This window comes from Trichogramma pretiosum, unplaced genomic scaffold (assembly GCF_000599845.2).
Source record: "Trichogramma pretiosum strain Unisexual culture from Peru unplaced genomic scaffold, Tpre_2.0 scaffold10, whole genome shotgun sequence".
NCBI lineage: Eukaryota > Metazoa > Arthropoda > Insecta > Hymenoptera > Trichogrammatidae > Trichogramma > Trichogramma pretiosum.
This window is the reverse complement of record NW_019641652.1, coordinates 1,533,347-1,556,669: the sequence shown is the minus strand read 5'-3', so window position 1 is coordinate 1,556,669 and position 23,323 is coordinate 1,533,347. Positions and strand designations below refer to the sequence as shown.

Below are 23,323 nucleotides of genomic sequence, written 5' to 3'. Positions count from 1 at the left end.
CAAAATGTTTTATGCTTTATAAACTAAAAATCTTTCTACGTAAGGTACATAATAAATATCATCAATATTGCAGTTAATGTTAGAACGATAAGAGGGAGGGGTATCGCAGTCATAACAAAGTTAATAATAGTAAAAAGTATTTTATTGTACTTCACAAAATCAAAGGATATTTATGAGAAAATTTTTTGAAATGGAGTGATATGAACGTAATTTAATTTCAAACGTCTTCATTGCGATGTCTACGGAAAAATCTCATCCTTTTACAGTTTGCCATGACTGTGTACTGCATTTGTGTGAGTCTTTAGCACATTCTGGTATCCAAATGATTTTTGACAGATCTCACACTCAAAGGGTTTCATACCAAATGATTTATGAAAAATGTCACATTCAAAGGATGTACTACGATGATATATTTTCATTATGTGTGATTTGAGGACAGATTTTTGTCCAAATGATTTGTGACAAATGTCACACTTGAAGGGTTTGCTCCGATTATGTACTGCAGTTATGTGTCTTTCAAGGTGTTTTTTGTATCCAAATGATTTGCGACAAATATCACATTCGAAGGATTTAATGCGTTTATGTACTACATTTATGTGAGAATTGAGATTACCTCGGAGTGAAAATGATTTGTAACAATTATCACATTTGAAGGGTTTGCTACGATCATGTACTGTACTTGTGTGAATTTCAAGATGTTCTTTTCGTCCGAAAGATTTGTGACAAATATGACATTCGAAGGGTTTGCGAAGATCATGTATTGTTTTTAAGTGCTTATTAAGATTACCTTGGTGTGAAAATGATTTCTGACAAGTTTGGCATTGAAAGAGTTTACTGCGATAATGCACTGCGTTGAGATGACGTTTGAGGTAGCTTTTATAATCAAATAATTTGTGGCAAATGCCACATTCGTGAGATCTAATACGCTTAACTGTCGAACTGATACGTGAATTTAACTTTGCTTCTCCTTGACAAAATTTTCCACACTTTATATACTTGCAAGATAAATTGGTGCCAGTCATATTTCTAAATATTTTCATCTTCTTAAATTCGTCAATTTTCAATCGGGAATCCGCTTGGAATTGACAATTATTATCATAATCGAAATCCTTTTTTATCAAAATCATCAGACTTTTTCCATTAGAGTAATTTTTCTGATTCAAGTTTTCTATTTTCAAAACGGATGGGTATCTTTGATACTCAGTTTTGCAGACTCTTGTCGAAAAAGATGTCGGTTCAAGTTTAACATATTGGCACTCATAATCTGCGAATATTTCATTACCTAAACTCTCCCGCGACGCTCCAGTCTCACTCGCCAATTGTGCCTAAAATGACAATTATCGATAAGTTTCTATGATTCAATCAAAGTAACATAATTCGAATCATTGAACTCACTGATGATTTATGAAACGGCAGTGTTTCACATTTAACGGCTTTGCATGAGTCCACCGAATCGAAAATATTATCGCCTGCCACCGGCCAAGTATCATTGATCGGCTCTTCCTTCACCCTGAAGAAAAACGAGTCAGATGAATCGATAATATGTAAAGCAAAAAGATCACGCCACGAATAAAAAAAGTTAATAAATACCTAACTGTATCCTCTGGGCTTTCCATCATTCGCTATTTTAAATGTAATCACTTTGAATTTTAAGGATGTACGCAGAGAAAAAATATTTGAGGTTAATCGACACGAGAAAACACTCATTCAGGAATTTAGCTCCTTGTTAGCGACTGAACGCACCGATCGTATATATTAGCTAGAAATACTCGCGTCTGTGATAATTCCTTGACGATATTTCGCCCCTCTACCGTCCACAAGTCGTACAGAGATATGTATTACCTTGGAGTTTCGCAGATAATATTAAAACTACACCAAAATAGCGTTGAAAATGCCATTCATCCAGGGGCAAAATTTTCTTACACCAACGTGCGATATGTGTGGAGAAACATTCGCACAACAGAGAAAAATATCTCTCAACGCCTGGGCAATGCGTGACAGTATTACCCGTGATATCAGGCATTGAATTCAGTTTAGTCATTGAACCATCAAGTAAGTAGTAAAATATCTAAGACAGTTAAACGAAACATGATTTTCATATATGAATTGCTTAAAAAATTCAAATCAATGAACGAGTTAGCGTTTGATAAATGGAAATAAGTCATACATTCGTTTGGTTTCTGCAAAATTACTTGTGGATAGATAGATAATAGATTTTAAAAATTCCATACTCGGTTCAGAACAACGAAATGTATAAAAGTACCTGAGAGCTTTTTGTGTTTTGTGCGCTCTGGAGCATTCTTTTTTCCCGGCTTACCCGGTGTTTCGAAAATCGCTCTTCGAAATTCCTTGCCCAGTGGCAGGGAAGTAGTCATCTTCGGGCCGCTGGTATATATGAAAATGCTTTTTTTTCATTCAATTTTTCAATTTTTTACGTTGATTGCAATTACTTTTTCTACTTTATAAAAATAATAGCCGAAAAAGGGTATCAAGCGCTCACCGAAAAACTAACAAAATTACGACATACGTATGGCACAAAAAGTTCGTTGTTTTCTGACCATTCTCGATTTCGCAGAAAATCGGTCGCACGTATACGCGCACAATGCCCAGAACTATTATAATACATCGAATTTCACGCCATCGCTGTCGCCAAAATCATAATCGAAGGCTGTGTGCGAGCTCCGTGTAGGATAGCGAGGGGCCTCGCGTTGCGTAACGAGCTATACAGAGAGAGAGACCATATAATAGCTATGTAATTTTTTGTGTGCAGCATTTTTGATACGTCCAAAGCGTTAGAGTGATTTACAAGCCGTCCGAGGCATGTGCATGTATTACATGGCATACAAAATATTAAAATTGAAAAAAAAAAAAATCGTAACCCGACTCCTCTCGTTGAATATAGATATTCTTAATAACTTATTAATATGCAATTATATATATATATTTGTGCCCAGCTGCGCGCGCGTGCCCGGGGGCCTCTAATTTTCCTCGGTTTGATATCACGTTATCTGAATAATTCAGAATTCCTGCTATAAATTGTTACCGTGTGTACTGCGTCTCGTCGTCGCACCGAGACGAATAACAATTATGATTCTTCATAAAATATATCCAATACGAGCGTCGTTATCGCGTTACACCATATAGACACCGATGAAATTCGTTCATTGGGCATTTCTTACTCTCGTTACCACACGCCCATGCAATTATCGCTGCGGGAGACTTACTTACAAGTTCTCGTGTGCGTGCATCGGTACGTATATACAATATGATTGAATTTCTGTGGGCGTCGTTGTCGGGCACGCGTATAAAATGATACGTAAATATTTAAGCTCATCTTCAACGAGCCTTGACCAGGGACATCACGAGCATATGTGCGTGCGCGCGAGAAAAAAAGACGCGACGGAAGCTGTATAAAGACGCGTTCGCACCTGTACCCCCGCGAGCGATCGGTGCTCTTCGTAATTTACAGGGGCGCAGAAACAGAGAGAGATATGGGTATAGGAATATTTTTCTGTACTCGAATGGAAAATTGAAATCGATGACCCCATCCGAGCTATTATATTATAAGTATAATAACGCGCGACGATTCACAAATATTATAATTTGCCGCCACCACCGCTGCCGCGAGCTATCACGAGCGGTGCGCGTGGGCTTATCGTGTACTTGTGCGTGTATTTGAGAATTTATAATTTTTTTTTACTTCTTCGTTTTTTTCTTCATCATCGTCGTAGCTGCGTCTGATCGAGACACGATTTATCTGAAAATTTATGTAGAATTAATCTTTTATTGTTAGCTTATCGATCGCGCGATTCGAGACTTCGAGTTGAATTATTACGAGTCTACGAATTGTAAGTTAAGGGGTCAAAATCGAAAAAAAGTTTTTCTTTCATCTCGAAGATTCATTCGAAATTCATCCGATCAACTGCATACTTTTCACCGATAGAGGTATGTAACTACGAACATTCAATGGGTACGACCGGTTACGAAAAAAGGCTGAATCATCAGAAAAACAACAAAAGGAGGAAAATTTTACAGGCGAATTACACGAAAATAACTCGCGGAAAAAGCTGAATCTAAATTCTTCAAATATGCACGGTTAAAAATGAACCTTGAATTTAATGCGATTTGATGTAAACTTGGGTACTAAAATTAAAGCAATCGATAATGAATTTTGTTCAGTATATTTTGACATGAACTTTTCATTCGAAATTAACTAAATAACTTTATTTTTCACATGAACTGTGTACTATTTAACTATACATTATTTTTTATCCGCTATCTGATTACAAACTGATGCTTTAATACTGATTATTTGCATCGTAATCATTGCAATTATTTGTAAACAGAATTGAAGTCAGCCTCAACCGCTAGATGGCGAGTATCTTCATCTATAAATCTGCAAAAGAAAAAGTAAAGAAAATGATATAAATCAAAGCATGGTTAGGAACAATTTATTAATCTATTTTCCAGTTTTTTATGGGCAAATGTACACATCGAAAAATTTGGCCTCTACCCGGACTCGAACCGAGAGCTCTCACCTAAAACTGGTTCATTGTATTCCGTGTAAATTCTATTTTCTTAGAAGAGAGCACATTTGAGCGAATAAAAATTATTACACAAAATAATTTTCACTCTTAGAGTACACGTACAACTCGAACAAGTAAAATGCATAAAAAATGCCCTCCTTAACTCTTTTTAAAAGTGTTATAAGCGCTGACTAAACTTTTCAAAACAACGTTAGTCTATAGAAAAGGTATTACAAAAATTGTATAATTATCAAAAATTATATCATGTGCAGATTGTACTTTATAACGTAACGCTTCGCCTTTTCGAGTTTAGCGTGTAACTCTACCCTCTCAACTGAAAAATGAATTTCAAACTTTGCTCGTCGCAGCTCAACCCCGAAGCATCTGACTTATTTTTCGTGACACATCGAACGTGCATATGAAGCATCGAAATTTTCACTCGCAGACGAGGTCGTCTCCCGCGACGATCTCGGCCTTCGAACGCGTCGATTAAAGGATGCGCGCGCGACCACCTGCAGAAAAAAATCGAGCCTTGCTCGTGTTTCAATCGCAATTCACAGAATCGAAACAGAGATTTTTTCGCGTCACATTTTTACGACAAAAAAAAAAAGAAAAAAAATGTTGCCCGCGCGCACGATCATTAATTTGTATCGGATCACAGATGCCCAGCGACAGTACACGAACTCTCCAGGGTAAAAAATCTCGAATTCAACCCTTGTATAGAGCGTACGTTAACGCTGATTATGAAAACCTCAAGTTGTCCGCAAGAAACACGTCCGTGTTCGGAAATCGTCCATGCTCGAGTCTCGCCGTTTCCATGATTGATACCAAGAAAATCAATATACGAGACGGTTCCATTTATACGAGTACCACAGGACAGCCGCATTATTGATTATGGTCAACCGTTGACATAATTTCTATAATCGTGTCTTTTAGACATAATCTCTTACGTGTGTTCTCGAGATCCGAGCAGTAAGATGGGAAAGGCGTTTGTTGCTGCCTCATTATTTGTTATTAATTAAAATCTCATTTCCGAATCCTCCCTGTCAGGAGAGCTCAACATTCATGATGGCTTTATAATCTTAAAACGACCATTTAAGATGTTTTAAAATACATTACAATTAATTAGCTCGTCTTTGGCAAATTTTGTTGAAAATATTAAATAAATTTTAAATGACCTCAAACAACATCTGGATTGTTTTCAAAAAAATCAGATCAGTTTTCAACCACTTTATATACGATAATACCACTTTAAACCTTAGCCGCTAGATGGCGAGTACCTTTATTTCTGAAAATCTGCAAGTAGCAAAGTAAATATGACTGCTTATAAGCCAATCATGGTTTCAATAGTTAGTGTCGTTTTAATAGTTGGTTTTTAATGTAGTCCATAGCAATTCCTCTTCTCCGATCATTTCTTACAAATATGTTGTTTAGAGAATAATTGCGACGCAATTAGATTCATTGCTAATTATAAGCATTGACGATCATGTTATCAAATTCAAATTAACAAATTCAATTTAAGTGACCCTTTACGTTTCAATCGTCAAAAAAATTAAAAATAACCATTTAAAGTGTGATTAAATAAGAATTTGCACTAATTTTATTTAATCTAAAAATGGTAATTAAATATTAAAAAAACAACTTTTGTCCAGGTCTAGACCCAGTTTACACCCAAGAAACTTTTTCGATCGCCATAAAAATGTCGTACTTTTGCCCGGGCTCTTGTTATAATAACTTTTATCTCTGAAGCGTCGATAGCGGGGATACATTTCGAGAAAGCTGAAAAAAACGAAGAAGTTGCGTAATCTAGTTCTAAGTGGAATGATCCAAATTTGCTAATCATCGTTCATTAATTTCGATAATTATATATTCACTTAAATATTTGCTCAGATGTTCATTTTTTCTTCTTCTTTGCTTCTTACTTTTGATAGTATAGTATACCTGTGCTCGCAGCCGTGAAACTCTCGCGGTCTCACGCGATAAGCTCGTAAACTTGACTAAACAAAAGATTATAATATATATTTCTAGATGATACGAAAAGAATTATAAACTCAATAATGATGATCAAACATGGAGTTCTTCTTGTCTCTCTCTCTCTCTCCCTTTCCTTCTCTCTACTCTTCCAAAATCTCTTGGGGGTAGTCGATGGCACATTTAATTTTCGAGTGTCTATATGTGTATCGAAGCTTTGATTGATCTTACATGACACTTTTTTGGTAATTATGGTGTTTAAACCACACTAATTAGGATCAAATAAATTCGGGCTACTCGAATCTAGTCCTCGACCATTACTCAACACTTTCGTCCGCTTACAATACATGCTTTTGTAGAAACATCGTCTCCGCTGACGGCGCAGTTTAAAAATATCATCAACGATGATAGCCGCGAGGCGACCAATCTCGAATGATTTACGCGGAATTTTGTGGCATAGATTTATTTCGGCCTTTTTTATTCAAGCAATCGTTCGGATAATCAATTAATTAACCCCCCATGACTTAACTGATTACTTTACGAGCCTATTCTAGACTGATAAATGAACATTATTTATATAATAAAAAAGCTAACATAACATATAATTTATTAAGTAGTATTAAGTAGATGGATAGATTGTGTAACTCAATCGGTGGGTCGTCTCGCGGTTTTGTCATTTACAAACCCATTTTATACAAGCGGTAAGTTCAAAAAAAAAATGAAACACACGATCGTTCGAACTTCCTATATCAAATTTGCGCTTCTAACGATTGCTAGAATCGAAAGATTTTTGTTTTCTTTACAGCTACTGCGCAGCTGCGCATTATTGACCGTCGTAAAGTCGTCTCAGCCATTAAAAATAAAAAAGGGACAATATTCAACCCTTTTCATTCGATAATACAGTCCTATCCCTCCTTTCCTCAACTCTTTTCGTTCGTATAAATGAACATAATGTACTTCATTGTTCCATTTACGACGGCGCATCAATGCCCATCATAAGGCCATCACTCTCTTCTCTCTAATATTCACTCCGGAATAACGAGGATAACGAGAAGCTGTTCGTGGTCTCAGTTCGCGGGCCATTACTCAAATTTTTTTTTACGATATTTCGGTCAGTTTTAATAGTTTTTCGGAATGTTCGCACAGTAATAGACCGCACACACATATAGACATCATATAAAAAAAGCCAATCAGATACCTATATATACGCATGGGAAACCGCGTGTATATTTTAATATTTACATAGCTCATAACTTTCTGACGCATTTTTTTCTTCTTCTTCTTTTGTCCACTCACGTAACGAGAACAAGTGTATTTATTATACGTCGTTTATTGAATTTTTTTTTAATTAAAAATCAATCGATCGGAAATCGTCGACAAAATTTGGAGAAAGCACGTTGACACTCGCGTGAAATAATCTCTCGTCGATGTACGCGCGGTTATAACGTCACGCCGCGCGAGTTGTGTAAATATATTAAATGCGTGATTATCGAACGCGAGCGTTTTATATTTAGCCCCCTTTTTACAGCTCGGATTAACACGCGTGATTAACACCGCGCGATTCATGACAAATGCAAATAATTGCATTGACACCGAACGTTGGCTCTCTTTTGCGACCGATACGATATAATAAACGAGCGTGGGTGTGCGAGCTCGTTTTCGCGCAAGTAATTAACGATAAGATAATTAACGCAATATAAATATTAATTTGGAATTAACGGAAAAAAGACGAAGAAACGGGGGTGATGCGTCGCGAGAGACATCGATTAAGAAGAAAGAAGGAGAAGAAGCTAAATATTGGCCGACTCGTGCGTTAAACGATCGCATGACTCCGAGTACGCGATTTGTAATTCCGACGGTGTACGATATTATGTTGTACGACACAACGCTCGATTTAAGCCGATTACAATTACAACGACGCGCCCCGCGTACTCGCAGGTATGCGCGCCGCGCGAAAGATTCTCTCGAAATAACCGTAGCTTTATAAGTGAATTATGGCCTATTATGTCACCCTGGATGTATATTAAATATATATGTATGGAGCCATAGCTCTATCCCTCATATAAATACATCGATGCGATAAATAATATCGGCGTGTAACGATTCCTGTGCCACGTGCCAATGTACACGACCTTCCCCCCTATTGTCCTGCGTATATATCGCAAATCGACGTATGTATAGGCGATTGGTTATGGGAATTAATTCGTGAATTAGCCCCGTAATCGTGTCCGGGGATCGGCCGATGGATATAGAGTATATGGAGGGGGTTCGCTGCTACTGATGCTGCTGCAGTATAGGCCGTATTATACGGCAGTATCGATGTGCCGTACTATGCATGCCGCGCCGTGGATAATGGTGGGAAAAGAGAGACCATTAATTATCCGAAAATTCGAGCTCGGAAATCAAAACAGTTATACACATCATCGACGCCCCGATGATTATAGCGCCGGATTCATATACACTTCGATGACATTATATCAATTTGAAATTTACGTCGTACGTTTTAGACCTCTCCACGCGCGTAATACACAGGCATATATTTGAGAGCTGCTTTTGTGTTGTACGTATACGCGTGAGTGTACGAGAGATGATTCATAATCAATTTTTTTTTCTTTTTGCTCGAGAGATCGCCATTACATCGATGATACATTGTGAGAACAAAGCCATACTCGCGTGGGTGTGATGGATTTCCTTTTCGGACGTACGCGCGGACACACGCTCCACGCTGTATTATTACGTATACGCATTTTTATAATTTATATGTGGTTTTTCTGCGGAAATTTTGAATTTGACTCATGCCCTGTGCCGATCGAGGCAGGCTAGTAACAGAGAGAGAGAGAGAGAAGAAAAAATATTTGGCGCACATTTCCAGGAAATTATAAGTGTCGTTGCAGTTCTTATACTCGCATTACAATGGGCAAAATATTTTGACTTGCCTTGACACACGAGGTTATGAAAAATGTATCGATTTTTTTTCTTCCTCCCTCTCTCTCAGGAGCCTAACGAAAAGGCGCGAATGGTCATCTTACAGGTACGAGACGTATTGTTGTACGGACGTGTGGCTAATGAGGGCATTGTTGAATCTATAGACACGATATTCTTCTGGAGTCAAGATCGAAGGAATGTCTGAAAGCAGAACAAGTGCGAAATTCCAATGGAGTATGCCCAAAATACGTATAAATATGAGTCACATTAAAAAGTCGTATTATTGTAATGCGGCTTTGAAAGGCCACATTTTTATATAATATTATATTTGTAGGAACTGTTCGCTGCATCCGTTTTTTACTTAAAAAAAGAAAAAAAGAGCGAAGCAGATGGTACTGGGCTGCGTCAATCAACGCGCCGATAACACGAATCCGGCACCCAAGACAATGGCGCGTATGAATGGAGGAATTAATATCGGGTACGATGAAGGAATGTATATGGGAAATTTTCCGAGAATACCTCCCGCGGTCAACAAGTATTTTCAGGACCGTACGTGTGACAAGATGACACTTTTATTGCACCTACGTATCGACCTATACGCTTATTAATAAAGCATGCGGGAATTATTATATAATTTCCTATAAGGGGGGAAGCTGCGCGCGACTGCATATTAAATATTTATTTCGATATAATTGACCTGCCAGTGGGATCCCGCAAGTTAGCCTATATCTTTCTCTTCTTCTTGCGCGCAGCGTTGCGTATACTATGGGAAAAAAGGCGTCGCGTATACGATTCGCGCGTATCGAATTTCATCGATTAGAGAAACGACGTTTTGTGGCTGCGACGAGCCATGGAAATTGTCAAAGCGGCTGCGCAGCACACTTCAGGCGAAGAAGCGTCGAGTGGATATGTTAAAAATAAAAAAGACGATTGCCGGAAGTTCGTGTTATTTATCGAGGAATGCAGCCCTGTAAATTTGAGCGATAGATATAAATTTAGGTCGTGGTAAAATGTGTAATAATTGAAGTGATGCAGCGGTGAAATTCACTGATTTAATAAATTAATGTATCAGTATTGATTTATTTCTCTTTTTTTTTTTACAAAAAATGCATGACAATCCAATCGCACGCTTAATGTTAAATGCATTATCTGATTACAAATGAATATTTCGATTCTGAATAATTTGCGTTTATCCTGTCAGCGGCTCGATCCTAGGCAGTCGTAGCACTCGGTCGGGCCTGCAATTTCAGTCCGGTCACTCGGTCGCATCCCTCGATCGAGTTGACTCGAGTCCGATCGAGCGTTCAAGTCCATACGCATCGCTCGAAAAATTGCAGGAAAATTGAAATAAAGTCGCAGCCTTCGCTACTAGATGGCGAGGTACTTTTATCTGCAAATCTGCAAGTGGCAAAGTCAATATAACTGGATAAGTTGAACATAGTGTTGGACATTCATGTCTGTTAACCTAATAACGTAGTTGTAAAAAGTACTCCAATTTACATCATAGCCACTACCGAGGTTAATACCGACAGACAGTGTTCATTATCATATTACATAGGGCTAGTGGTTACACGAGCGTTTGTAATTTCAGCTACATAATAAAGATACATATATAAAACTAAAACTAAAATATTAACATATTCCTCAATAGTATAAACTTTATTGATTATTGTTAATAATTTAGTACAAATAACATCAATTTTCATGCTCATACATAAAATCTAATTCCCTTGCACGGAGAAAAAAATTCCTCCACCATTACATTGACTTTGATGCGAATATTTTCAAACGGTGTACTACCACATCAAAAACAAAAAACTCGCGCGCGCGTGTCCGAAACAATCGAAAATTTCTCGGTAAAACCAGCACAAATGATATTACGACTCTTTTAATTATGTCTGTTAAAAAATAATTCAATGTACGCGTGAAAATATTTCGTTCGCTCTCTCTCTCTTTTCTCGGACGACACGCGATACGCGTCAACGGGTTAACGAGGCGTCGAAGCCAATGTATATAATTCGAAATCTGGAATGTGCGTCGCTATAGAGGCGACAAAAATTGACTCCGTATTCTCTCTCTTAAAAGTCGAAAACCCGTGTATTATAATGTACGAGACGCCACGGCAATTAAAAGCCAACAACAGCTGCTTTGGTACACACATAATACTATATTACGAGACCGTAAAGATCCTAAAAGCTCATTATACGCGTTAAACCGCGAATGCAATGGACCGCTAATGGCTTCCGACGTGCTCTGCATCGAATCACGTATTATGTCAAAAAATTGTTTGGTTCGATCATAAAGTAAAAATAATAAAACAGAAGGGAAACTCGTTTCCCATATAACGCGCGGCAAAAAAGGGATACACGCGTATGTGTATTTCCGATGTCCGAGAGCGACGAACGAATTCCAGCGAGAAATTTTTGACGTTTATTAATTCGATTTATTAATTATGACACGACAGACGTCGATAGATTGAGTTATGAGTTTACACGAGCGTGTACAACGAGAAAAAAAAAATTGGTTAAATATACGTTGCGCGCAACGTCGCGTAAAAACCACGCGCGACACACACGCGGCGAAACTTTCTTGAAACGAATTTCATTGGCATGAAAGTCGAGAAAAGTACCTTTCCACAGCGACCGTGGGATATAATTAAGTAATTTTTTTGCCATTACTCGTAGTAAACATTAACTCTTTCTAACGCTATGAAATTTTACGGATCAGCAGAAATAAATTAAAATTAAGAATCTAATAATATCGTCGGGATAAAAGGGGACACGACGTCGTTCGCGGCGCATCCGAGTCGTTCATTCTTTGGGGCTCGTGACTCCGCACGTCGATACCCCTACAACAATCAAAGCGCGTGTGTCTTATATAGAGCGGGGTTTATTTATAAAAGGTAAAACGCAGTCGTAAAAGCGTCGTCGTGGCGGTAGGCATTGCACTTATATATAAGCGGCGGAGCAGAAGCTAATAAAGGTGAGAATCTCGCACTGGTCTTAGGTTCTCCGTGTCATAGGTGGGTACCGGCTATATAATAATAGGTATAGTAGTCAGGCAGGGCAGGAGTCGACTGCCGTGTGTGTGTGGCTTTAATTTCATTAAAGCCGCGCGCCGCACACAGCAGCACCTGATTCATTATCCAATATCGCGCGTCGTAAATTCGCCGACTCGGTCAACGATGCGCTACCTGCGTATACGTATATATACGCGCGAGGTATGCTGCAAATAAATTACGCGTTGTCCCGCGCAGGTGCCCAAGAAGAGGAGATGCATCGAAAGGCGATACATAATTTTTATTTTTCTTGAATGTTGCAGAAATTAAACTGATTTGTTGATCTAACGAGATGTGCGTGTAGGCGAACTCGAAAAAACTGGGTAACGGTCTTTTGACGAGTCATCGTTCGTTTGCGACTTTTTTTCCCTCTGTCTTGATATTTCGCAAAGCTCGAAGATTTATAAGCTATAAATGTTTCTGCCACGAGTGATTATACTTTAAATCATCAGATTATACACGTGATGATGAATCTGCGCGATAAAGCTAGATTAGAAAAATAATTTTCTTTGCCATTCCGGGACGCAATGATATTAACAAAAGCGCGAGTCTTCTTTGCAAACCTACATATGTAGACCGAAATCATCGTGGTGAAAGAATTTCGCTGAAACAATAGATACGACTGTATCTATATGTAACTCGTATAGATTTCCCGCGTGTGTACATTAGCAACCGATTTTAAAAATTCCTTTATTCTTTACTCTTCTCTAATCATTGTGCTAATCGATACACATGTTAACCGATTAACATTTTATCGACGCGGCCAGGCTTTATATATACCCGCGCTATTATTAGGTACGAGATATATTGTAATATTTACACGAGATCGTGAGTAATGACGAGAATAAATTTTCCAAGTGTGTCGCGTTTACATGCGCGTGTGAAAAAAAATGATCGTACGAGCGTCGATCGGCATGGATTTTATTATAATTTACGTGCCAAAAATGTCTACGCCCGCAGGACTTTATTTTAATACAGTTACTTCATTTGTTTGTTATTTACTTGCAAAAAAGTGAAGCGAAATTTTCTTCGAAAACGAGTGAGTCGTGGGAAATGTGAGATTGCGATAAACAGTCGTATAAATATGAAAAAGTCAATTTGTCAATGATAATCATGAATTCAAGTAAGAAACTAAATGATCTGAATCGGAATAAACAAAGTCGATGATTTTAGACGCTAGGTGGCTAAGCCGAACTATATTGCAAACTCGTGATCAAAACATAATACATGTTACGATAAATTAGTACGAGTTAGCGTACAATATACATTATTCACCCGAAATTCGAAAGTATAATAAACGTGCGCAGCGCCCCGAAAAATTTCAACCCGACCAAGTTTTATCCCTCAATATTAACTTAACGTCAATTTTAGTCTTAAGACGTGCACCTATTATTTCTTTACAGATTCTTTCGCTTAGTGTAAAATGACAGTATACATTCAAGAGATTCCCTCGTACGAATTAGAATATAACTTCCAATCGATCTTATTTTGCAATAAATATTGGAAATGTGTCCGGAGCACAATGGAATAATATACGTAGACAGCTGTAAGACATAATTTCCTTTGATTCGGTTAAGTGAGAACAGAGCTGACAACATTATGACAAGATCAGTCACATAATTATGTTAATTCGTTAGCCTCGAAGCGTCTTAATGACGGGCGAACATAAACTTGTCGCACATACACAGCTCGTAAACACACACATTTACGTATGATAATTTGACCATTTTTTAAAATTAATTTCAATAATTCAATATAACTCAACGCGTTATCGCACTTTGCTCTCGTTAAGCAATGAGAAAATACCTTTTTTTGATCTGCTTTCTCAAACACCAATAGGGTAAGGCTTTGTATCGTACACAGCGAAATTGCAATAAAATTGAAGATTGAATTTTTCTTTCATCATCGTCGTCGTATAGAGGCGGCACAAGCGAGTTAAGTGGTTTTGCCGTCCATTATTGTGGCCATTTAATTCGTAGATTTCACCTTTGATCCGAATACGTCGTGTGCCTCGCGCCATCGTTATTACGTTAGATCGGACGTTTTTTCTTGGAAATAGAAAAAAAAGAAGTAATTAAGGTGGTCAGCGCGGTGGAGAGATTTTTTCTGTACTTCTTTACAGGTGTTTTCAGCTCATAAATTATATTTTATTGCTGTAACATTTTCAACCTTAGATGACGCAAAACGACATATCGAGTAAATTTATCGAAAATATAAGTACCAAATGTATCCAAGTAATCTCCTAGATACTTAAACAGTTTAAAAAATTGAAGTCTTTTTCAAATGGATTGTAATAAATTCTAGATTAGAAACTGAAAATGTTTTTCTTTATCGAAACAAAATAAATCTCAATTAGCGCATAAAATTAAATCCAGCCTAAATAAACAATAAGAAAATCATATAAGCAAATTTCCAATCTCGGATCGACGCACTGATTGATCCTGATTTCGAGCGCAGTGGCACACGCCTGTCTCACACATACTTAAGCTCACAGCTCACGGCAGAACAATGAATTGTAATTGTAGCATTGATCGTTCATTACAAACTTAATGAACTGCGTAATGGAGCCTTGGGCACAAAAGTATCATTCATTTGTATTTCAAAGTATAATGGTTAACCCCTGAGAAAATTTAGATCCGAAAAAACGCCAGTCACTCCGTTAATCGACATCAAATGTGTGAAGTAAATTCTGTACCTGTGAAACGATGATCTTTGGTATTAGTGGATCATTAAGTATGATCCTTTCATACTCGACAAAGAAGTTGAAAACATTTAGTCTCAAATACCCGTATTAATCCACACTGAGCGAACAGTTCACTATAAACCGCTGTGCGCGCCAACGGCGCCACATCGAAACACCATGCGCAAACTGATTTTCGCCATGCGTGCACTATCTTTGTTTCGGCCGAGTTCCCCTCTACAATTATCGTGCGGCTATCATGGTCATTCCTCGTGTACGCACTTGATTTTGCCGTGCAGAGACCGCGGATTTGGCGGGCATTACACCGTCGTCTCGTGGTATACGCAGCGTGCTTAACCTACGACGCAATTTTACTTGTGTTCTAGTATTATTGTGATTGTGATTGGACTTGTTTTATAGTATTGTTATGATAGTGATTGGATATTTATATTATTATGGATCCATCTATTAACTCATTACTAACAAGTTGGATGCTGGATGACTTGTCATATTATATGCTTCGTAAGTAAACTTTAACATTTTCAAAGTCATTTCATCTAATCATTGATTTTATCATGTTCGATCGTGTTTTACAGTTCATGAAATTACTTACGAGGAATTTATTAATTTAAGTAAAAGCAAAATAGACTTAATAGTACCTGATAGCCACAGTACATCTAGGAATAAACTTAATAATGTATTAGAACTGTATCGAAAAACTTTGAATTCTCAAAAACCGGTTCTCGCAGATGTATCAAATCTCAATCAAAATGCTTCTAGTAACGATTGCTATTACGAAACTTCTAAAGTCCCTACTGAAAGAGATAAATTTAAAGATTATCAAGATTTTTATACACAAAGTAATTTCTACTCAAAATTTCTATCTCTTTCACTTTTGAAATTTGCACATTATTTACTAATGATATTTTCTTATATACTCATTCATAGTACAAAAAAATAAAAGAATGTACAAATTATTACATCATGCTGATTGCTTATGGGGCAGTATTATTCTATATATGTATGCTTATCAGGGCAACATTTCATCATTGAGGGACGAGCTGAGTAAAATATTAGTGGATGCAGAGCTTGATAAAACAAAAGAGAGTACACTACCATTTCAGTAAGAATTTCAAAAATCCTTTTTATTCAAGTTATTTAGTTAAACGTTTATAACACCTGTGTTTATTTTAATTTCAACAGCATTCCCTCTAAGGTGTTCCAAAGTCTCAGTCAAGAAATAGTAGATTTTTTCCCATGTGAAGAAAAAAAAGTATATTATGATTGTAGCTATACTTTATCAAAAGAAAACAGATTAAGTAATAATACTAATACTAAAAATAAAAAAGGAAGAGTAAATGCTACAGGAAAACTACAAAATGCTTATTCAGCAAGGCGAGGTCACATCGAAAAAAAAACAAATTTATTGATAAATCTACACCCTCAAGTGACACAAGTAAAAACTGATACGCCTACTTTTACTGGTATTGAATTGAAAATTTTTAAACATTTTATGTGATCAATGTGGTATTAAATCTATATTTTTTATAATATTTATAGCATCTGAGACATTATTGGACATAAATTGTCTGCTGAATAAGCCGGAGGATTTAAGTGACAGTGAGAAATACCACATAATAGAGAATTGGATGACATCTTACAGCTACAGGAAACAAACATACACTGAAAAAGGACTAGATTTGATTAAAAAATTAAAAGTTTTAGAGACAGATCTTGCATATCAATTGGTGAGTAATTCATTTATTGTAATATTGATAATTTTATCCTAAGTCATGTGAATTATGAATTTCAGATTTCATATGATTTCAAAAAAACTTTTGATGAGGCAGAGAAATTTCATAAAAATCTTTTGACTGAATGGGCTCAAAGCGCTGAATTTCTTGTTCAGTACGCAAAAAGTTTAAGCGAAAACACTGTAAAGTTTGATGTCCCTGAATTAAATGGTAATTACATCAAAGTCGATTACTCAAACTTGGATGATGTTTTTCTCAAAATAAAAATTTCAACAGATGGGAATGGTGAGTTGTATTTTGTATGAGAGAGCACAAGCAAAACCGTTTGAAACATCTCATCAAATGTCATTCTTTTAGGAGTAGCTGATACATTGGCTTTTCTCATTTTACCTGCCCTCATCAAACACACTTTCCGATCCAACCAGAGCAGTGGTACATGGAAAATCACTAAAGAGAAAAGCACCGATTCATTTATGCAACACATAAAAGTAAATAAATATTTCGCTGATATACGTACATCATTTTCAACGGTCTCTAATGTAAATATTATTTCAGGACCACGAATTATTGGATACGATAAAAAATGACTATTCTAAGTTTCTACAATCACATTCAGTGCAGGAACCGCAACCATATGTAGTTTGCTGTGGCCCATTGGATGCTCTAACTTGCGTTCATGCAGTTGTAGGTGATATCGTGTATGATTTTACCACGGCGACCGAAGCAGTCGATTTTTTGTACAAAACGTTGCGCGTCTTGGATATTCAATACCCTGTTGGATGCCCTCATGTTTGGTCGTACTTCCAGCTCATTTTTAATCAAAAAGATCGCAGAGTCATTGCGAAAAACAAGTGCCTTGAATTAGATGCAGATATAAAAGAATTGAAGAATAAAAGGCAAAGAACCAAATAGGTTTTAAAATTAAGAAATTTTTAGTAACTTAATCGTTTTTCGACTTTTATGCACTGTAGTATAACTAAATTTTATTCATTAAGTTAGTAAAATGGATCTAGATTTAGAAGTAGGCCGATTAGTGAGTAAATTATACGAGAATCCTAGGTTCACTTTAAGCGACGTGGATTTCGTTATTAATACATTTCGAGATTATATAAAAAACGATTACAATCCGTCATTAATGAACAAAATAAATTCATCAATACATGAAGCTGTAAGTGACGAAGCACAAACGGAAATAAACCATGTTTTCAACAATCTAGAAGATACTTTTGAAAATGTCAGTTCTGAATATAATCGTGAAAAACTATTCAGAGACTTAGGTTTTAATATAGACGCAGACTTCGTTCCGATTGGAGAGACAGAAAATTTTGTAATAATTGATAATGGTACAGTTGTTAAGAAAAAAAAACCGGTAAAGATGGTTCACATTTCTTTAAGAAAATCATTAACCGACTTGCTGAATATCGACGGATTGTTTCCAGCAATATTAGCTTATATTTCTACTTTAAATGAGTCATCAGTTATGAGTAATTTTTTACAAGGAGAGTTATGGAAAGAGCAATTAAAGAATTTTAGTGAATCTAAAAGTGAATATGATTTGGCTCTTCCTTTATTCGGGTACCACGACGATGTAGAAATCGGCAACGCTCTAGGTCCGCACGCGGGCACTAATAAAATAGGAGTATTTTATGCAGTCCTACCTTTTCTACCACCAGGTCTTGCCTCTAAATTAATCAGTATTCTCATAGTTGATTTATTTTATGCAAATGATAGGAAAAAATATGGCAATGAAAAAATTTTCTGTACTACGATAGATGAATTGAATGATCTCAGGTTAAATCCAGTGACTATAATTGTAGGCAATATTAGCTACCGTGTTTATTTTATTACAAGTCTCATTATTGGAGACAACCTTGGCCTCAATGGCATTTTCGGCTTCACAGAATCTTTTGGAAATACTATTTGTTGTCGATGTTGCTTCGCAGATCCTTGTCGTATGCAAAAAATGATTCGAGAAGACAGACATTTGATTCGAAATCTATTAAATTATGAGGCACAATTGAAAGACAAACAGCTTAGCGTTTCAGGCATAAAAGACGAATGTATTTTCAATAGAATAATTCAGTTTCATGTGACTCAAAATCAATATTTAGACATCCTTCATGATGTTTTTGAGGGCGTAGTCAGTTATGTCATGGCATTTATTCTAACCGTTTTCATCACGGTTGACAAATTTTTTACTATAGATTATCTCAACTTCAAATTAAAAAATTGTCAGTTTGACTTCGAATCAAATAATCTCCCATCAGCGATAAGTTTAGATTATATAAATGCGAATGGAAAGCTAAAAATGTCTGGTGCTGAAGCGTTATTTTTTGTTCGTTATTTTAACATTATGGTTGGATCTAAAATACCTGAAGATAATGAAACTTGGAAGCTTTATTTAAAGCTAAGAGAAATCGTTTACATCATTACAGCCCCAGCGATAACAGAATCACATATACTGCAATTAGAGGATGCTATAGCTGAACATCATTCCTTGTACATTTTTTTAAATGGTAATCTAAAAAAGAAGTTTCATTTTATGGTTCACTATCCACGTCTTATACGTTCCGTCGGACCCTTGATGAATTGTTCAACAATGAGATGTGAATCAAAGCATCGGTTATTGAAAGATTTGTTGTCGGGTAATGCTTGTAAAATAAATACTTTGAAAAGTTTGGCTAATAGATATTTATTAGCCAATATGTCTATAAATTATATCAAATATCAAGACGTTGATATTTCCTTTGGAAAACAAAAAAAGGAAAATTTTTTTCAAAATGGGAGAAGTTGTACAAAATTCACTCTTACTTATGTAAAAGTAAATAATTTTAAATATAGCCCTGATTCTGTAATAATTACAAGCATTTCAGACGATTTTCCAGAATTTGGAAGAATAGAAACTATCTACTTATTACCAAATGACGAAGTAGAATTTTTATACAAGCCATTAAAAGCTATTGGGACAGACAGTCATTATGATGCGCATATAATATATGAATGCGAGGAATTGAAATGTATTTCATATAATAATTTACCGGTTAGAAGCCCTTGTATTACTTTTAAGCCTGACAATTATAAAAATTTACTTGTAGCAACAAGACATATATTTTAAAAATTATAATTTAAAATTGTTCAAATTTATAGAAAAAATAAAAAATAATAAAATAAGAATGTTTTTATTTATAATTAATCATTTCTAAATAACTATAGACTAAGCACATCTTGAGTTTGACTTTGCAACAACATTTGCGGCGTATTTCAACTCCCAGCATTTGGTCGAGCGCTTGCTATACAAGCGCATGCAGAATTGCTGTGCTCTGCACGGGAAAAAGCCGTGCGCCCTACGCACTATGATTCAATGGTTACGACGCGCGGGCGTTTACGAGTTGTGCATAATAAATTGTAGAGGGGGCACGGTGATTTTAAGTTTACACGGACCACTTGAATGAAGGTGGCGCTCTGCACGGTCAATAGTTGTGAACTGTTTTCTCAGTGCATTGTCATCGTTCCTTCATTAATTGTTCGAATAACTCCCCAGAAAAAAAATCAAATCAGAAACTTTTTTGATTTTCTCTCTATTTTCATCGAAAGGCATTCAGGATAGAAATTTTCCGCTCCACCGCGCAATCCTCTCTCTCTCTCTCTCTTTCTCTGCACGCTCCGAGTCGAGAGAAAATATTTATTCCCCGGCAAACGAGGCCAATTTATCCGTGCGATAGCGCGTGTATACGTATTCATGCCATTGCCGCCGCCGCTGCTGCTGTGGGTGTGGGTGGGTACGCGAGCAGGGCACGAGGCGGGGGGGAAGGGGGGGGGGCAGAGTCGGATAAAGGCGATGATATCGTTTGACGAGCGACGCCATACTGTCTTCCGCCCGACGCAATTGGTCGCGATAGCGATAAGATTACAAAAGGAGTAGTATAACAGAAGCAGCAGCGGCGGCGGCGGCGGGGAACAGACGCGGTGCGGGCGATATAGTGGAGGCGGCAGTGGCGGAGGGGGACATAATACACGGCGTACGCGCAAGCGCCACACGGCCAAGCCTTTGGCTATACATGAGAGTCTCGACGAAATATCCGCTCGCTCTTCGTGCCTAGGGAGGTCGCTCGGCTATTCATAGAATTCACGCGCGAAGGAGGAAGGGGAAAGAGGAGGAAGAGGAGAGAGAGAGAGAGAGAGAAAAAGAGAGCTGAAAAGGGGCTTTATCGACTTGGAAGGCAGGAGATAAGCTTCGTGCTTAGATACAGGCGAATAACAAGCGCGATGAACTGGACGCTTTATTTTTCGGCTTGTATTATATTGCATTATCGTGTATTATACATACACTTCTGCTTTTCTTCTTTCATTTTGTGCATCGATATCATTCGTCGAGACTCGAGCTGGATATTATAATCCATTATAGCAGTTTCTTAGTACGTAATAATCATATTAAAAGAGATAGAGAAAATTACGAGTGTCTCTCGAAATACCCTTTTTCATCCTCGAAATCCTAAAATCACGATTATTAGAAATCAGTCCTCGCGATGCAAACGATACCCTCAAACCATTTATCTAAAATTGCTCCGTACTTGATTTATACTTGTATCGCGCTTACACCGACATCATGTGCAGCGTTATAATGCGTGTGTAATAGCCGCGCGCGTCGATCTCGAAGTGGAAGCAGCTGAGTGTCTCGCGTCGACCGAATCATCAATCAATCGCAGCCCGACGAAAGATCGGACTCGTTCGCGTGTTTTTTTATTTTTTATCCATTCGCTTTGAAACGTAATCACGACGCTCGATTATGCGGTTACATAAAAAAACACTCGAGCAATTTATATGCGTGAACCCGTGAAATGTAAAAGATTTTTGGAATCCAGCGAGGACTCTGTAATTGAAAATTATGGTTTCGTGCGCGTATACGATTACTCGGAATTATGAGCGACATAAGAGTTCTCGCGTACGTTTAAAAAGTACAGTAAACCCGAACGAGTTCTCGCCGATTACAAGCACAATAACGCAACGCTCAACTAACTCATCGACGAGCTATACCCGATTTTACGCGTATGAAATCATGTTCCCTCTAATCCGTCGTGCATACAATACATCCGCGTACTTTTCTCCTATTATTTTATATATCCCGACACACATACAGTGTTTCTACATAATATCGCAGTGCATAAACACGAGGCATCCTTATCCCGAAATAAGGATAAAAATAAAAGCTCTCATTCGAGCGAGCTGGCTCTGACTGTGGCGCTTGCCAAAACTTATATACACGGGCGAGCGTGGCGTATATATAAGCACAGCGTATAAAGGATCCTACAGCTTGGGCCAAGCTCGCAGCACAGCACAGCAGCCTGATTTATGGATTCCACATTCATTCCCTTCGCGTAGCGCGATAACGCGAAATTGCCTTCTCGGTAATGGCTCCGGCGTATATATAACCGAGAAGAGAGAGAGAAGTATCTTGACTCGCGTCACGATTCTGCATCGCGATCGCTTTTCTTCCATCCCCGAGCGAGCGTCGAATTGGCCAAGTATATGATCTGAAAATTTTGGACTTATGTTTGGGATGGTGTATACAATTTTATTCTGCTGTTTTTTAAACTGTAATTATTTACAAAATTGAAAGTTGATTTAAATAAGGATAGTGTATTTTAGGATACTCGACTCAAAAAAATGTGCAAGCCTACCAACACTCAGACTCTTATTTATCAAAAATGTACACGGACAGAGGAAGAAGGAAGAAGGGCCAGAGTATCTATACTATGCAGAGAAGCCGAGGGCAAAAGGAGGAGGCTATATACAGCGTGATAATGGTACGTATGATGGGGTTGCTGTCGTGTTTCGCCCGTGCCAGCTATATGTACGCGTTTCCATGACGACCTACAGCGGCAGCAGCAGCAGCACGACCAAGAGAGCGCCAAGAACTTTGTACGAGGGAAGGAAGGAAAGGGAGGCTATACATACTATGCCAGAAGATGCCTCGCGACGCCAAGTCCTCCTCCCTTCTTCGGACTTTCGGCGGAGGGCGCTATACTTTTCGTATATATCTTCGCTGGAAGCTCGTATTTATATAAACGAGGCCGTGTGGCGCTTTTGCAAAGCGCGGGGAGGGGGAGGGAGGGTATGAATAAAGCGGCTACGCTTGCACAAAGATCGCCTGGTTACTGGCCAGCAGCTATCGATAATAGAAAAGATAAGGGCCCAGGCAGCGCCAGTCGCCCACGTATATACAGCTACAGAGAAAATTTGCTCGCTCGAGACTCTATCTCGCACATATGCTATGTAAGTACGAACGCGCGCGAATGTTTTATGGCATTACCAAAATGACACGCAATATAAGATAATGCGATTTCATTTTTTTTTTTCAGTCAAACGCCAAGAGAGAAAGAGAGAGAGAGAAGGAAAAGATAGTAAAGCT

The 23,323-nt window shown here is 37.6% G+C and overlaps 2 protein-coding genes across 4 annotated transcripts; one reads left to right on the top strand and one right to left on the bottom strand.

Annotated features, from left to right (window-relative positions):
- Positions 1–252: 252 nt before the first annotated feature.
- LOC106655923 (zinc finger protein 836-like) lies at positions 253–1,726 on the bottom strand. Its single transcript, XM_023459976.1, has 4 exons — positions 1,591–1,726; positions 1,396–1,510; positions 401–1,325; positions 253–311 (listed from the first exon to the last, which is right to left on the bottom strand). Exons 1-4 carry the CDS (start codon positions 1,617–1,619, stop codon positions 253–255), a joined length of 1,128 nt encoding a protein of 375 aa, XP_023315744.1. The 5' UTR covers positions 1,620–1,726.
- Positions 1,727–15,286: 13,560 nt separating this feature from the next.
- Positions 15,287–17,926, top strand: LOC106655922. Of its 3 annotated transcripts, none has more exons than XM_023459941.1 (8): positions 15,287–15,682; positions 15,757–16,020; positions 16,109–16,283; positions 16,364–16,644; positions 16,721–16,908; positions 16,974–17,199; positions 17,278–17,402; positions 17,470–17,926. In XM_023459941.1, the coding sequence occupies exons 1-8, from the start codon at positions 15,616–15,618 to the stop codon at positions 17,824–17,826; spliced, it is 1,683 nt and encodes a 560-aa protein (XP_023315709.1). In that variant the 5' UTR covers positions 15,287–15,615; the 3' UTR covers positions 17,827–17,926. The 3 variants fall into 3 exon arrangements, with proteins under 3 accessions (XP_023315709.1, XP_014232018.1, XP_023315710.1); XM_014376532.2 differs by having other exon boundaries at positions 17,272–17,402; XM_023459942.1 differs by lacking the exon at positions 15,757–16,020 and having other exon boundaries at positions 16,195–16,283; positions 17,272–17,402.
- The last annotated feature ends 5,397 nt before the right edge of the window (positions 17,927–23,323 follow it).

Bases quoted from the DNA above. Each gene is read 5' to 3' on its own strand.
- LOC106655923 (XM_023459976.1), bottom strand. From the start codon at position 1,619: ATGATGGAAAGCCCAGAGGATACAGTTAG. The intron at 1,326-1,395 runs GTGAGTTCAATG...TTGTCATTTTAG, and splicing joins TGCCGTTTCATAAATCATCA to GCACAATTGGCGAGTGAGAC. The intron at 312-400 runs GTACATCCTTTG...TTTGGATACCAG, and splicing joins AATGAAAATATATCATCGTA to AATGTGCTAAAGACTCACAC.
- LOC106655922 (XM_014376532.2), top strand. From the start codon at position 15,616: ATGGATCCATCTATTAACTCATTACTAACAAGTTGGATGCTGGATGAC. The intron at 16,021-16,108 runs GTAATTTCTACT...ACTCATTCATAG, and splicing joins TCAAGATTTTTATACACAAA to TACAAAAAAATAAAAGAATG. The intron at 17,200-17,271 runs GTGAGTTGTATT...TCATTCTTTTAG, and splicing joins AATTTCAACAGATGGGAATG to GAGTAGCTGATACATTGGCT.